Here is a 13,418-nt window from a genome sequence, read left to right as displayed (position 1 = left end):
ACATCCCTCCCAGAGTGGGGACGACCAGAACTGGATGCAGTTTGAGTGTTCCCATCACATGGAGAGGGCACGCCGTACGGTACGAGCACTCACCGACTGACAGGAGTGTCACGACCGTAGCGAGGATAATCTGCAGGCTCATCCTCTCGATCTGCCAGGCGCGAACTGAATAGCCCGGTATTTACACAGCTTCCCATCCTGTTCGCTGGTATGTATCCTTGTTCCCGTCGTCAATGAGTGACTAGGTGCAGTGTTGTTGCAAAGGATCGCAACTACAGTAGACACAGTAGATTCTGCAGTACCTGGAAATCCAGAGCAACACACACAAAATGCTGGGGGAGCTCAGCAGGTTGGGCAGCGTCTATGAGGGGAGTGAACAGTCGACCGGCCGAGACCCTTCATCAGGACTGAGAAGGAAGGGGGAAGACTACAACTGGCAGGAGATAGGTGAGACCAGGTGAGGGGGAAGGTGGGTGGGTGGGGGAGAGGGGAGATGAAGTGAGACACTGGGAGGTGATAGGTGAGACCAGGTGAGGGGGAAGCTGGGTGTGTGGGGGAGAGGATGGATGAAGTGAGACACTGGGAGGTGATAGGTGAGACCAGGTGAGGGGGAAGGTGGGTGGGTGGGGGAGGGGGGATGAAGTGAGACACTGGGAGGTGATGGGTGAGACCAGGTGAGGGGGAAGCTGGGTGGGTGGGGGAGAGGGGGGGATGAAGTGAGACACTGGGAGGTGACAGGTGAGACCAGGTGAGGGGGAAGGTGGGTGGGTGGGGGAGAGGGGAGATGAAGTGAGACACTGGGAGGTGATAGGTGAGACCAGGTGAGGGGGAAGCTGGGTGGGTGGGGGAGAGGGGGGGATGAAGTGAGACACTGGGAGGTGACAGGTGAGACCAGGTGAGGGGGAAGGTGGGTGGGTGGGGGAGAGGGGAGATGAAGTGAGACACTGGGAGGTGATAGGTGAGACCAGGTGAGGGGGAAGCTGGGTGGGTGGGAGAGAGGGGGGATGAAGTGAGACACAGGGAGGTGATAGGTGAGACCAGGTGAGGGGGAAGGTGGGTGGGTGGGGGAGAGGGGGGATGAAGTGAGACACTGGGAGGTGATAGGTGAGACCAGGTGAGGGGGAAGGTGGGTGGGTGGGGGAGAGGGGGGATGAAGTGAGACACTGGGAGGTGATAGGTGAGACCAGGTGAGGGGGAAGGTGGGTGGGTGGGGGAGAGGGGGAATGAAGTGAGACACTGGGAGGTGATAGGTGAGACCAGGTGAGGGGGAAGGTTGGTGGAGGAGAGGGGGGATGAAGTGAGACACTGGGAGGTGATAGGTGAGACCAGGTGAGGGGGAAGGTGGGTGGGTGGGGGAGAGGGGGGGATGAAGTGAGACACTGGGAGGTGATAGGTGAGACCAGGTGAGGGGGAAGGTGGGTGGGTGGGGGAGAGGGGGGATGAAGTGAGACACTGGGAGGTGATAGGTGAGACCAGGTGAGGGGAAGGTGGGTGGGTGGGGGAGAGGGGGAATGAAATCAGACACTGGGAGGTGATGGGTGAGACCAGGTGAGGGGGAAGGTGGGTGGGGGAGAGGGGGGATGAAGTGAGACACTGGGAGGTGATAGGTGAGACCAGGTGAGGGGGAAGGTGGGTGGGTGGGGGAGAGGGGGGGATGAAGTGAGACACTGGGAGGTGATAGGTGAGACCAGGTGAGGGGGAAGTTGGGTGGGTGGGAGAGAGGGGGGATGAAGTGAGACACAGGGAGGTGATAGGTGAGACCAGGTGAGGGGGAAGGTGGGTGGGTGGGGGAGAGGGGGGATGAAGTGAGACACTGGGAGGTGATAGGTGAGACCAGGTGAGGGGGAAGGTGGGTGGGTGGGGGAGAGGGGGAATGAAGTGAGACACTGGGAGGTGATAGGTGAGACCAGGTGAGGGGGAAGGTTGGTGGAGGAGAGGGGGGATGAAGTGAGACACTGGGAGGTGATAGGTGAGACCAGGTGAGGGGGAAGGTGGGTGGGTGGGGGAGAGGGGGGGATGAAGTGAGACACTGGGAGGTGATAGGTGAGACCAGGTGAGGGGGAAGGTGGGTGGGTGGGGGAGAGGGGGGATGAAGTGAGACACTGGGAGGTGATAGGTGAGACCAGGTGAGGGAGATGAAGAAGCTGGGAGGTGACTGGTGGAAAACATAAAGGGTTGAAGAAGGAGGAATCTGATAGGAGAGGAGAGTGGTCCTTTGGGGAAAGGGAAGGAGGAGGGGGACCAGAGGGAGGTGAGGCGAAGGGAGAGAGGGGAGAGAATGAAGAGAGGGGAGAATACATAGAAAAGCTCGAATTCATTGTAGGCAGGGCTTTTGTTTTTATTTTTGTTTTGCGTGTAGAGATATTTTTCTTGAGATACAGTGAGTCCTTGTGAGCTGCACCATCCAGCAATGCCTCGATTTACCACCAATTATCCTCCCAACCAGTAGGTCTTCCGACTGTCAGAGGAAACCCACATGGTCAAAGCAACACTCACAACACACTGGAGGAACTCAGCAGGTCGGGCAGCATCCGTGGAAACGACCAGTCCATGTTTTGGGCCGGGACCCTTCATCAGGACTGAAGAGGGAAGGAGCAGAGGCCCTATAAAAAAGGTGGGGGGAGGGTGGGAAGGAGAAGGCTGGTAGGTTCCAGGTGAAAAACCAGTAAGGGGAAAGGTAAAGGGGCGGGGGAGAGGAAGCAGGGAGGGGATAGGCAGGAAAGGTGAAGAAGGAATAGGGGAAATCACAATGGGTAGTAGAAGGAGGTGGAACCATGAGGGAGGTGATAGGCAGCTGGGGGAGGGGGCAGAGTGACATAAGGATAGGGGAAGGGAGAGGGAGGGAATTACTAGGAGTTGGATAATTCAATGTTCATACCAAGACAAACACGAGGAATTCTGCTTCATACCGAGGGTCTGGAGACTACCGTGCTATTGAACCCGGGTCGCCGGCACTGTAAACCGTTGCGCTTACCACTCGGCTACCGGAGTATGTTCACACTGATCAGCTCCGCTCACTGAGGTGGCACAGGGGAAACAATACGAGAACGCAGAATAAAGAGTTGACGAACATTTCTCCTATCTTACACTCGACGAAGGGTGTCGGCCTGAAGCGTCGACTGTTCCTCTTCCTAGAGATGCTGCCTGGCCTGCTGCGTTCACCAGCAACTTTGATGCGTGTTGCTTGAATTTCCAACATCTGCAGAATTCCTCTTGTTTGCGTTTTTAAAGTGTTGCAGCTACCGGGGAAGAGCGGAGCAGGCAGACAAGGGCCACGACGAGGCGGATTGCGAGGTCGGGAGACAATTTTATTGTCGTAGGGGTCGGGGACCTTATATCAGCGGGATAGCAGCTGCCCCTGAGTCCGGTGGGACGAGGTTTCGGGCTTCTGTGTCTTCTGCCCGACGGGAGAGGATGCCCGGGGTGGGTGGGGGTCTTTGATTACACCGGCTGCTTTACTGAGGTGTCCATGGAGGGGAGGCTGGGAGGGGCCCGTGGGATGATTTCATTGTGGGTGGGGCTTGCTGTGGATACTGAGTGTGGGCGGGGTTTGTGGGTCGGTCCAATGTGTATGTGGGCTAGGCTTGCGGCGGGGGATTCTGAGCGTGTCGGAGTGGCTTCCTGAGAGTGGGGCTTCGGGGGCAGCCCCCTCTCCCCCCGGGTTGAGCTGCGTCGCTCTGAAATGCGGCAGGAACGCTGTGGAAAGCCAGGGTCCCCTCGGGACCGGCGCTCGCTGCTGGGATGGAGGGAGGGGGGTCTGTCCCGAGAAGGTGACCGGCGGCTCTCAGGGTGAGCCAGGGGTTGGGGAGGAATTAACCAGTTTCTGTCTTAGCCAGGTCCCCAATTGAACCAGTAACACGCCAACACACACTGACCAGGTTCAGTTATGTTTATTCAAACCAGAACTCGCGAGTGGCCCCGGAGGCTCTCCCTCCCTCCTCCTCTCCCGGCTTCACACATGGGCCGTTGTGTTTGATCTTGACTCGGAGGTCGTTCAGCCTGCGAAAGGACAGAGCTTTAGGAGCGGGAGGGCGGTCAACCTTACACCCGAACCCTGGGGCGTACGTAACTCTGTGCCCCCCCACCCGGGGGGGGAGGTTCTCAGGGAGGGGTAGCAGGGAAACAGACCCTTCGGCCCAGTGAGTCCGTGCTGGCCCACCCATTTTCACCAATCCCATTTTTTTCTCCCCACAATCTCCATCAATCACTCCCCCTCCCTCAGATTCTACTCCTCACCCACACACTGGAGCGACTGACCAACTGACCCACCGATCCCGTATATTGGGCTGTGGGGAGGTGGGGGATGCCGAAACACCGGGGGAGTGTGGTGGTATCTCACACAGTCACATGAGCTAGCAGGTATAAGATGGGCTGAATGGCCTTTCTCTGAGATGTGAACCAATCTATCGTTCTGACTGGTTGTACCGCCACCTTGGAGAGGATGACAGGGGAATCTAGGACCGGAGTCCCAAAGTACAAGGAGGTCCCCTCGGAACGGAGGTGAGGAGGAATTTCTTTAGCCGGGGAGGGGGGTGAATCTGTGGAATTCATCGCCACGGGCGGCTCTGGAGGCCAAGTCATTGGGTATACAGTAATTAAAGCCGAGGGTGATAGGTTCTTGATTTGCTAAAGGGTGTGAAAGGTTACGGGGAGAAGGCAGGAGAACGGGCTGAGGGGGATAATAAGTCAGCTATTAGCGGGTAGCGGGGTGGAGATACATCTCGACCAAGGCAGGTGGGAGGCGCTCCTTCCCTCCGCTGGCCTGCCGGTCACCCTCGGGCGAGGTGTGGCACCTGCTTTAGCCCCCGGATCAGGGTCAATTGCACCCATGGGGGCAGCTGTGAGCAGCCGGTGCACTTCACAAGTCCTGGTTATGCGACCACTGACAATCTCTGAAGAGCGTTGATAATGGCTGGGGGGGTCGCCCGGACTTCCACCGCCCAGGACATGCCCTCTTCTCATTGCTACCGTCAGGGAGGAGGTACAGGAGCCTGAAGACACACACTCAGCGATTCAGGAACAGCTTCCTCCCCTCCGCCATCAGATTTCTGAATGGAGATTGAACCCACGAACAATACCTCATTATATTTTATTTCTGTTTTTGTGCTATTTATTCATCTCTCTCTCTTACCCGCTTCCCATCTCTCTCTTCCCCCTCTCTTTCACCCCCCTCTCTCCCTCCTCTCTCTCTTACCCCCTCTCTCCCTCTTTCTTCCTCTTTCTCACCCCTCTCTCTCTCCCTCACTCTCTTACCCCTCCCTCTCCTTTGCTCTCTCACCCAACTCTCTCCCCTCTTTCCCTCCCTTTCTCCCCTCTTCCCTCCTTCTCTCTCCCGTTCTCTCTCTCTCCTGATCCCTTCTCCCTGCTCTCCCTTTTTTCTCCGCACTCTCTCTCTCTCCCTCCCCCCCCCCACACCACTTTACCCCAGTGTTAAGGACGCGGCAGGCCATTCGGCCCCTCCGCCCTGTCCGTGCTCACCAGTTGTAGAGACACAGGTTGCAGCGGTTTATGTAGGTCACCCCGTCGGTGCCGCAGATTTTCTTGCTGAACATCGGGCAGATCGGCAAATCCGGGAAGTCCTCGCAGTCCGGCTGCAGGGAATCAGATCCGCGGGACAGGTCACGGTAACGTGGAAGGGGAGACCCTCCCTCCGAAGGTCCAAACAGCATCAAGGAAGCGGGCCTTTCGGCCCAACTCGTCTGTACTATCCAAAGTACCTAGCTGAGCCAGTCCCCTCTGACCGCATCTGGCCCGTGTCCCTCCCAACCTTTCCCACCTGCATTCCAATCCAAAGGTCTTTTAAACGCCATTGATGTGTCTGCCTCGTGTTCCACACACTCACCACCCTCTCGGTGAAAAAGCCGCCTCTCGGGTCCCCCCTCACCTTAAACCTGTGTCCTCTGGTTTTAGACTCCCCTATGCTGTGACCGTCCACCTTATTTACGCACCCCACCCCCCGTGATTTTATAAACCTCTACAAGGTCACCCTTCTTCCTCCCTCACTCCTGCGAGAACAGCCCCGACCCTCCCAGTCCCTCTCTCTTCCCTCGGGCCAAAGGCTCACTCGCTGTCAAAGTACTCAACTCTGAAATTCTTCTTCTCCCGATAGCGGGGATAAAGGAAAGGCAGGAAAGACCACCATCAACTCCCAAATCCCCCACCCCTCCGCTCAAAAAACAAAATCAAGCAGAAGTGGAACATTTTTGCCGCATCGCATTCGAAGTGTCACTGGACGTAAGACACAAACGTAGGCCATTCGGCCCATCGAGTCTGCTCCGCCATTCCATCATGGCTGATCCAGAACCCCACCCAACCCCGCACACCTGACTTTTCGCCATATCCTCTGATGCCCTGACCGATCAGGAATCGATCCATAATCAATCAGGAATTGATCTGGAATCTATCAGAAATCGACCAGGGCATCTGCACTGTACCTTACAATATTTAATTTATGCTCTTCACTTTGTTTATCTGTGCATAATTCATCTGTAGATTAAATTCTAACTTTCCTAAGATATTGTGTGTTACCTGGCTCTGGACCTGTATTCACTAGAATTCAGAAGAAAGAGCAAAAGGCCATGATAGAGTGGACGGGGAGAGGATGTTTCCTATGGTGAGAGAGTCTAAGATCAGAGGATACAGATTCAAAACAGAGGGGTTTCCTTTTGGAACGGAGATGAGGAAGAATTTCTTTAGCCAGAGGGTGGTGAATCTGTGGAATTCGTTGCCACAGGCAGCTGTGGAGGCCAAGTCTTTTTTGTATATTTAAGACAGAGGTTGATTGATTCTTGATTGTTCAGGGCATGAAGGGATACGGGGAGAAGGCAGGAGATTGAGGCTGAGAGGGAATTTGGATCAGACATGATGAAATGGTAGAGCAGACTCGATGGGCCAAATGGCCTAATTCTGCTCCTATAACTTATGGTCTTATGTGTGTTATGTGGTTTACACCCTGGTCTGGAGAAACTTTGTCTGGTTTGACAGTATATGTGAATATAGTTAAATGACAGTAAACTTGACTTGACTTGATAACTCACACCCTCCAGTCCCGAGAACATCCTCGTGAACCTTTTCTGCCCCTTCTCCAGCTTAATCACATTCTTCTATCACCAGGCCACCAGAACTGTGCTTAGTTCTCTGAGTGTGGTCTCACCAAACTCCTATACGGCGGTGACAGGCGGCAGGACATCCCAACTCCCGTACTCGGTGCCCCGACTCCCTCACACCCCGTTCCCACCGAAGCTCGCTGATCCCCCATCTCACCTCTTCCTCCGAGCTACCGGACGTGTAAAATCGAGCAGCCGCCAGGTCTGAAACACAGGAGGTGCACAAGGCTGGTTACGCTGGGTACAGGAGGCCGAAATCGGACAGACTCCCTAGGGGCACGGGAAGAGTTCACCTCCCCCCACCCTACTGTCCCGAAAGGCAATGCGCTCTCTCTCTCTCTCTCTCTCTCTCTCTCTCACACACACACACACACATACACATACACACACACACACACATTCTCTCTCTCTCTCTCACACACACACATTCTCTCACACACACTCACACTTACACACACACACATATACACACACATTCACACTGACACGCACGTGCACTCACACACACACTCACACTTACACACACACACATACACATACATTCTCTCACACATACACATACACATACATTCTCTCTCTCACACACACATACATTCTCTCACACACACACACACATTCTCTCACACTCACACTTACACACACACATATACACACACATTCACATTTACACACACACATACACATACATTCTCTCTCTCTCTCTCACACACACACACACACACACACACACACACACACACACACACACACACACTCACACTCACTCACACACAACGCCAGAGGTTGGGATGAAACCCTGAGGATCGAAACCATTTGAAGATTTGATGAGGGGTGTGGATCTCGGTCAGAGGCTCGTTCACCCACCCACAGTTGGTGGGTTTTTACAAAACTCACCGGTCAGTACGAGCACAGTGAGGGCGGTGAGCGTGCAGGTGTGTCCCATGTTGCTGGAACAGAGTGCAGGTAATGGGAACCGGGTCCCTGGCGAAGTATTTCTACCCCAGGACATCCTGTTCCTCCGGCTCTCAGCTGACGGGTGACCTGCGAGACCCCGGGAGTCCAGTCCCACACGCTGACAGGTGGGCCGGAGGAAGGAGCACCTGGCCGGATCCTGCAGCAGCGGGCATGTACCAGAGCGGAACTGATCGCTGGCACCTGGGTTCTGGGTCTGTGCTGCTGGAGGGGGTGTCGACAGGCTGCTGGGAATGGGCCTGTTGGTGATTACTCGAGAGGGAGCTTCCTCCGACAGAGGGTTTCAACCGTACACCACATCACCTCTACACAACACCTACTGTACAATGAATCGACAGTATGCCGAACTCACTGTACACTGAACTCATTGTATACAATACCCACTATACACCGACTGTACACTGCACTGACTGTACACCACACCAACTGTACCCCGCACCAATTGTACACCACACCGACTGTACCCCGCACCGATTGCACTCCACACCAACCGTACACAACACTGACTGTACTCCACACTGACTGTACCCCGCTCCGATTGTACACCACACCAACTGTACCCTGTACTGATTGCACTCCACACTGACTGTACTCACCCATACTGACTGAACACAACACTGACTGTACTCCACATCGACTGTACACAACAACGGTACTACACACTGACCGTACTCCACACTGCCTGTACATTACACTGCCTGTACTCCACACTGACTGTACACAACACTGTCTGTACACTGCACTGACTGTACTCCACACTGCCTGTACACTGCACTATCATACACTGCATCAACTGTACACCACACTGCCTGTACACTACACTGACTGTACACAACACTGGCAGAACGTAAGAACAAAATAAACAGGTCAATTCCCTGACTGGAGACCTTTTTTATGCTATGGAGCCTTCCCATTTGCGAAGGGGGTCTGTGGAACCCAGGGGGGAGTCCTGATTTAGAGCCTTCTCATTCACTGAGGGGTCTGTGGACCCCGGGTTGGGGATTCCTGGTTTAGAAGGATGTGGGACTAGTTTGTAAGCATTATGGTAGATGTGAACTATGTGGGCCCTGTTCTGTGCTGTACAAATCTATAACTCCCTGAGTAACCAGTGGTACAACCTGGTCAATTAAAGGTTTTATAGATTAAAGATTAGTCTTATGTGTCACCTGTACATTGAAGTGAAATGTGTCGTTTTTGTGTCAATGAATGTATAAAGTATACAACCTGAAATTCTTACTCTTCACAGACACCCACCAAACAGGGAAATAAACAAGGAATGAATGACAGAAAATGTTCGAACCCCAAAGAGGATGAACTGGAAGAAGTCGCCGGGGTCTGCAAAAAAACTCAGGCACCATCCATTTAACCTGCCTACTGCCATCATAGCCCTCCACACCCCTATCATCCATGTACCTATTCAAACTTCTGTTAAACATTGAACTTGAGCTCTCATGCACCACTTGCGTTGGCAGCTCGTTCCGCAACTCGTAGCCCCAAGCCGTGCAGAATGACTTTGGAAGGCGGGAGCACACCCTCACGGGTCTTAGGGAGAACTGAAATGTTTTGTAATTTCACAAAATTAATGTAACTCACAAGAAGACCCAGGAATCTGGGAATGCAGGTCTAACTTCGTGCTTACTTTAAGCAAGGCGCGCACGTGTCACGTGGTAGCGTGATGGCATTTGCAATTCATGCATTTTCACATATAACCCATAATGAATTAGTTAAATGAACAAGAATGCTTAATCAAGCAATACAGCTATGATATAATATTGAAACTTTACAAAGCACTGGTGAGGCCTCACTTGGAGTATTGTGAGCAGTTTTGGGCCCCTTATCTCAGAAAGGATGTGCTGACATTGGAGACCGTTCAAAGGAGGTTCACAAAAATGATTCTGGGATTGAATGGCTTGTTATATGAAGAGCATTCAATAACTCAGGGCCTGTACTCACTAGAATTCAGAAGAATGAGGGGTGACCTCATTGAAACCCACCGAATGGTCCTGCTGAATGTTCTCGGCCGGAAGCATCGACTGTTTACTCTTTTCCATAGATGCTGCCTGGCCTGCTGAGTTCCTCCAGCATTTTGTGAGTGTTGAATAGTGAAAAGGCTCGATAGAGTGGATGTGGAGAGGATGTTTCCTATAGTGGGGGAGTCTAGGACCAGAGGACACAGATAGAGTGGATGTGGAGAGGATGTTTCCTATAGTGGGGGAGTCTAGGACCAGAGGACACAGATAGAGTGGATGTGGAGAGGATGTTTCCTATAGTGGGGGAGTCTAGGACCAGAGGACACAGATAGAGTGGATGTGGAGAGGATGTTTCCTATAGTGAGGGAGTCGAGGACCAGAGGGCACAGATAGAGTGGATGTGGAGAGGATGTTTCCTATAGTGGGGGAGTCTAGGACCAGAGGACACAGATAGAGTGGGTGTGGAGAGGATGTTTCCTATAGTGGGGGAGTCTAGGACCAGAGGACACAGATAGAGTGGATGTGGAGAGGATGTTTCCTATAGTGGGGGAGTCTAGGACCAGAGGACACAGATAGAGTGGATGTGGAGAGGATGTTTCCTATAGTGGGGGAGTCTAGGACCAGAGGACACAACAGCAGAATAGAGGAACGTCCATTTAAAACAGAGATAAGGAGGAATTTCTTTGGCTGAAGAGTGGTGAATTTGTTGCCACAGGTGGCTGTGGAGGCCAAGTCTTTATAGTAAATAGACAATAGGTGCAGGAGTAGGCCATTCGGCCCTTCGATCCAGCACCGCCATTCACTGTGATCATGGCTGATCATCCACAATCAGTATCCATTTCCTGCCTTATCCCCATAACCATTGATTCCGCTATCCTTAAGAGCTCTATCCATCTCTTTCTTGAAAGCATCTAGAGACTTGGCCTCCACAACCTTCTGGGGCAGAGCATTCCATATATCCACCACTCTCTGGGTGAAAAAGTTTTTCTTCAACTCCGTTCTAAATGACCTACCCCTTATTCTTAAACTGTGGCCTCTGGTTCTGGACTTAGGTATATTTATGCATATTTAAGGGAGAGGTAGATAGATTCTTGATTGTTCAGGGCGTGAAGGGATATGGGAGAAGGCAGGAGATTGGGGCTGAGAGGGAAAATGGATCAGCCAGCCATGACAAAATGCCAGAGCAAATTTAATGAGCTAAATGGCCCAATTCTGCTCATATATCTTATGGTCTTATAATACATCTGTACACAAGATTACACAAATATTACTGAAATATTAAATACACAAGAAAAGGAGAAATGAAGCTTGAAGCTGGGAGATGATCAGTGAAGTCGGGTAGTTTTTGGGGGGTGGGGGGAGAATGAAGTTAGAAGCTGGCAGGTGATAGGTGGAAAAGGGGCTGAAGAAGGAAGAATCTGATTGGAGAGCAGGGGCTCTCGGCGGTGGGGGGGGGGGGGAGGTGACGGACAGGTCAAAAGAAGCAAGAGGCCAGAGAGAAGAACCAAAGATCAAAGTAAATTTATTATCGAAGTACGTTAATGGCACCACATACAACCCTGAGATTCATTTTCCTGAGGGCACACTCCGCAACTCCAATATGTAGAGTCAATGAGAGGCCATACCAACTGGAAGTGCATGCAGAGTGCGACAAGACAACAAACTGCACAAATACAAACAGAAGATGAAATAATATCGTTATTAATAAACAAATAAGCAATAAATATCGAGAACATGGGGTGAAGAGTCCCTGACAGTGAGTCCATAGGTTGTGGGAACAGTTCGGTGGTGACGAGTGAGGCTGAGGGAAGCTCCCCCTACCTCTGGTTCAAGGGTAACAACTGAGGGGTAATCGGAGCTGAGTATGAAGGGTTATCAGGGGCGGGGGGGGGGCAGGAGAAAGGAATGCAGAGGGAAATGGATCGGCCATGATGGAATGGTGGGGCAGACTCGATGGGCCGAGTGGCCTTGTGCTTCTCCCGTGGGTTATGGTCTAAGAGGGGAAGAAAGAAAACTGCTGGAAGCCGGAGGGCTTGAGGTTTTACACCCGTCAGGCTGGGGCTGCCCGCGGACTGAAAGGTCCGCGGCCTCGTCGCGGCGGGAGGGGAGTTCGCGGGCCGACACGTCGGACTGGGAATGGTGGTAGGGGAGGGGGGTAGGAGCTTGGATCTTGGTATTGCACGGCCGCCGGACGTGAGTTCAGCACTGACGTCAGTGCTTGTCCTGCTCGAGGGACCTGGCCTTCTGCCAGGAGTTCACGGTGTAACCCAGCACTGCGTCCTTCCCCGTAGTACACAGAGCGGTCTGTGATCTGTGACTACGCACTCCAGGAGCCCCTGATGCACTGTATCCCCCCGTCGGCACAATCTCAGCACAGCGCCTGACATTATGACAATAGACAATAGGTGCAGGAGTAGGTAATTCGGCCCTTCGAGCCAGCACCGCCATTCGCTGTGATCATGGCTGATCATCCACAATCAGTACCCTGTTCCTGCCTTCTCCCCATATCCCTTCACTCCGCTATCTTTAAGAGCTCTATCTAACTTTTTCTTGAAAGCATCCAGAGAATTGGCCTCCACTGCCTTCTGAGGCAGAGCATTCCACAGATCCACAACTCTCAAGAAAGTTTTTCCTTAACTCCATTCTAAATAGTCTACCCCTTATTCTTAAACTGTGGCCTCTGGTTCTGGACTCCCCCAACATCGGGAACATGTTTCCTGCCTCCAGCGTGTCCAATCCCTTAATAATCGTATATGTTTCAATCAGATCCCCTCTCATCCTTCTAAATTCCACTGTATACAAGTCCAGTCACTCCAATCTTTCAACATATGACAGTCCCGCCATCCCAGGAATTAACCTTGTGAACCTATGCTGCACTCCCTCAATAGCAAGAATGTCCTTCCTCAAATTTGGAGACCAAAACTGCACACAGTACTCCAGGTGTGGTCTCACCAGGGCCCTGTACAGCTGCAGAAGGACCTCTTTGCTCTTATACTCAACTCCCCTTGTTATGAAGGCCAGCATGCCATTAGCTTTCATCACTGCCTGCTGTACCTGCATGCTTACTTTCAGTGACTGATGAACAAGGACACCTAGATCTCGTTGTACTTCCCCTTTTCCTAACTTGACACCATTCAGATAGTAGTCTGCCTTCCTGCTCTTGCCACCAAAGTGGATAACCTCACATTTATCCACATTAAACTGCATCTGCCCACTCACCCAGCCTGTCCAAGTCACCCTGCATTCTCATAACATCCTCCTCACATTTCACACCGCCACCCAGCTTTGTGTCACCAGGGCTACAGAAAAACTGAAGCAAAAAGAGGCCAATTGGCCCCTCGGTCCTGACCTTGCCCATTCCAAAGGGGTC

General features: G+C 52.7%; 1 protein-coding gene across 1 annotated transcript; it reads right to left on the bottom strand.

Annotated features, from left to right (window-relative positions):
• Positions 1-3,875: 3,875 nt before the first annotated feature.
• Positions 3,876-8,678, bottom strand: LOC140189287 (ovomucoid-like). The gene is made up of 5 exons (XM_072245986.1): positions 8,675-8,678; positions 8,001-8,282; positions 7,264-7,310; positions 5,479-5,591; positions 3,876-3,999 (listed from the first exon to the last, which is right to left on the bottom strand). The coding sequence occupies exons 1-5, from the start codon at positions 8,676-8,678 to the stop codon at positions 3,891-3,893; spliced, it is 555 nt and encodes a 184-aa protein (XP_072102087.1). The 3' UTR covers positions 3,876-3,890.
• Between the last annotated feature and the right edge of the window lie 4,740 nt (positions 8,679-13,418).

The sequence above is a fragment of the Mobula birostris genome, chromosome 28 (assembly GCF_030028105.1).
Source record: "Mobula birostris isolate sMobBir1 chromosome 28, sMobBir1.hap1, whole genome shotgun sequence".
Lineage (NCBI taxonomy): Eukaryota > Metazoa > Chordata > Chondrichthyes > Myliobatiformes > Myliobatidae > Mobula > Mobula birostris.
This window is presented reverse-complemented; position numbering and strand designations above follow the sequence as displayed.

Excerpts from the sequence above, each read along its gene's own strand:
- LOC140189287 (XM_072245986.1), bottom strand. Across the intron at positions 7,311-8,000 it reads CACTGTGCTCGTACTGACCG|ACCTGGCGGCTGCTCGATTT; the intron begins GTGAGTTTTGTA and ends CCTGTGTTTCAG. Across the intron at positions 4,000-5,478 it reads AACCTGTGTCTCTACAACTG|GCTGAACGACCTCCGAGTCA; the intron begins GTGAGCACGGAC and ends GTCCTTTCGCAG.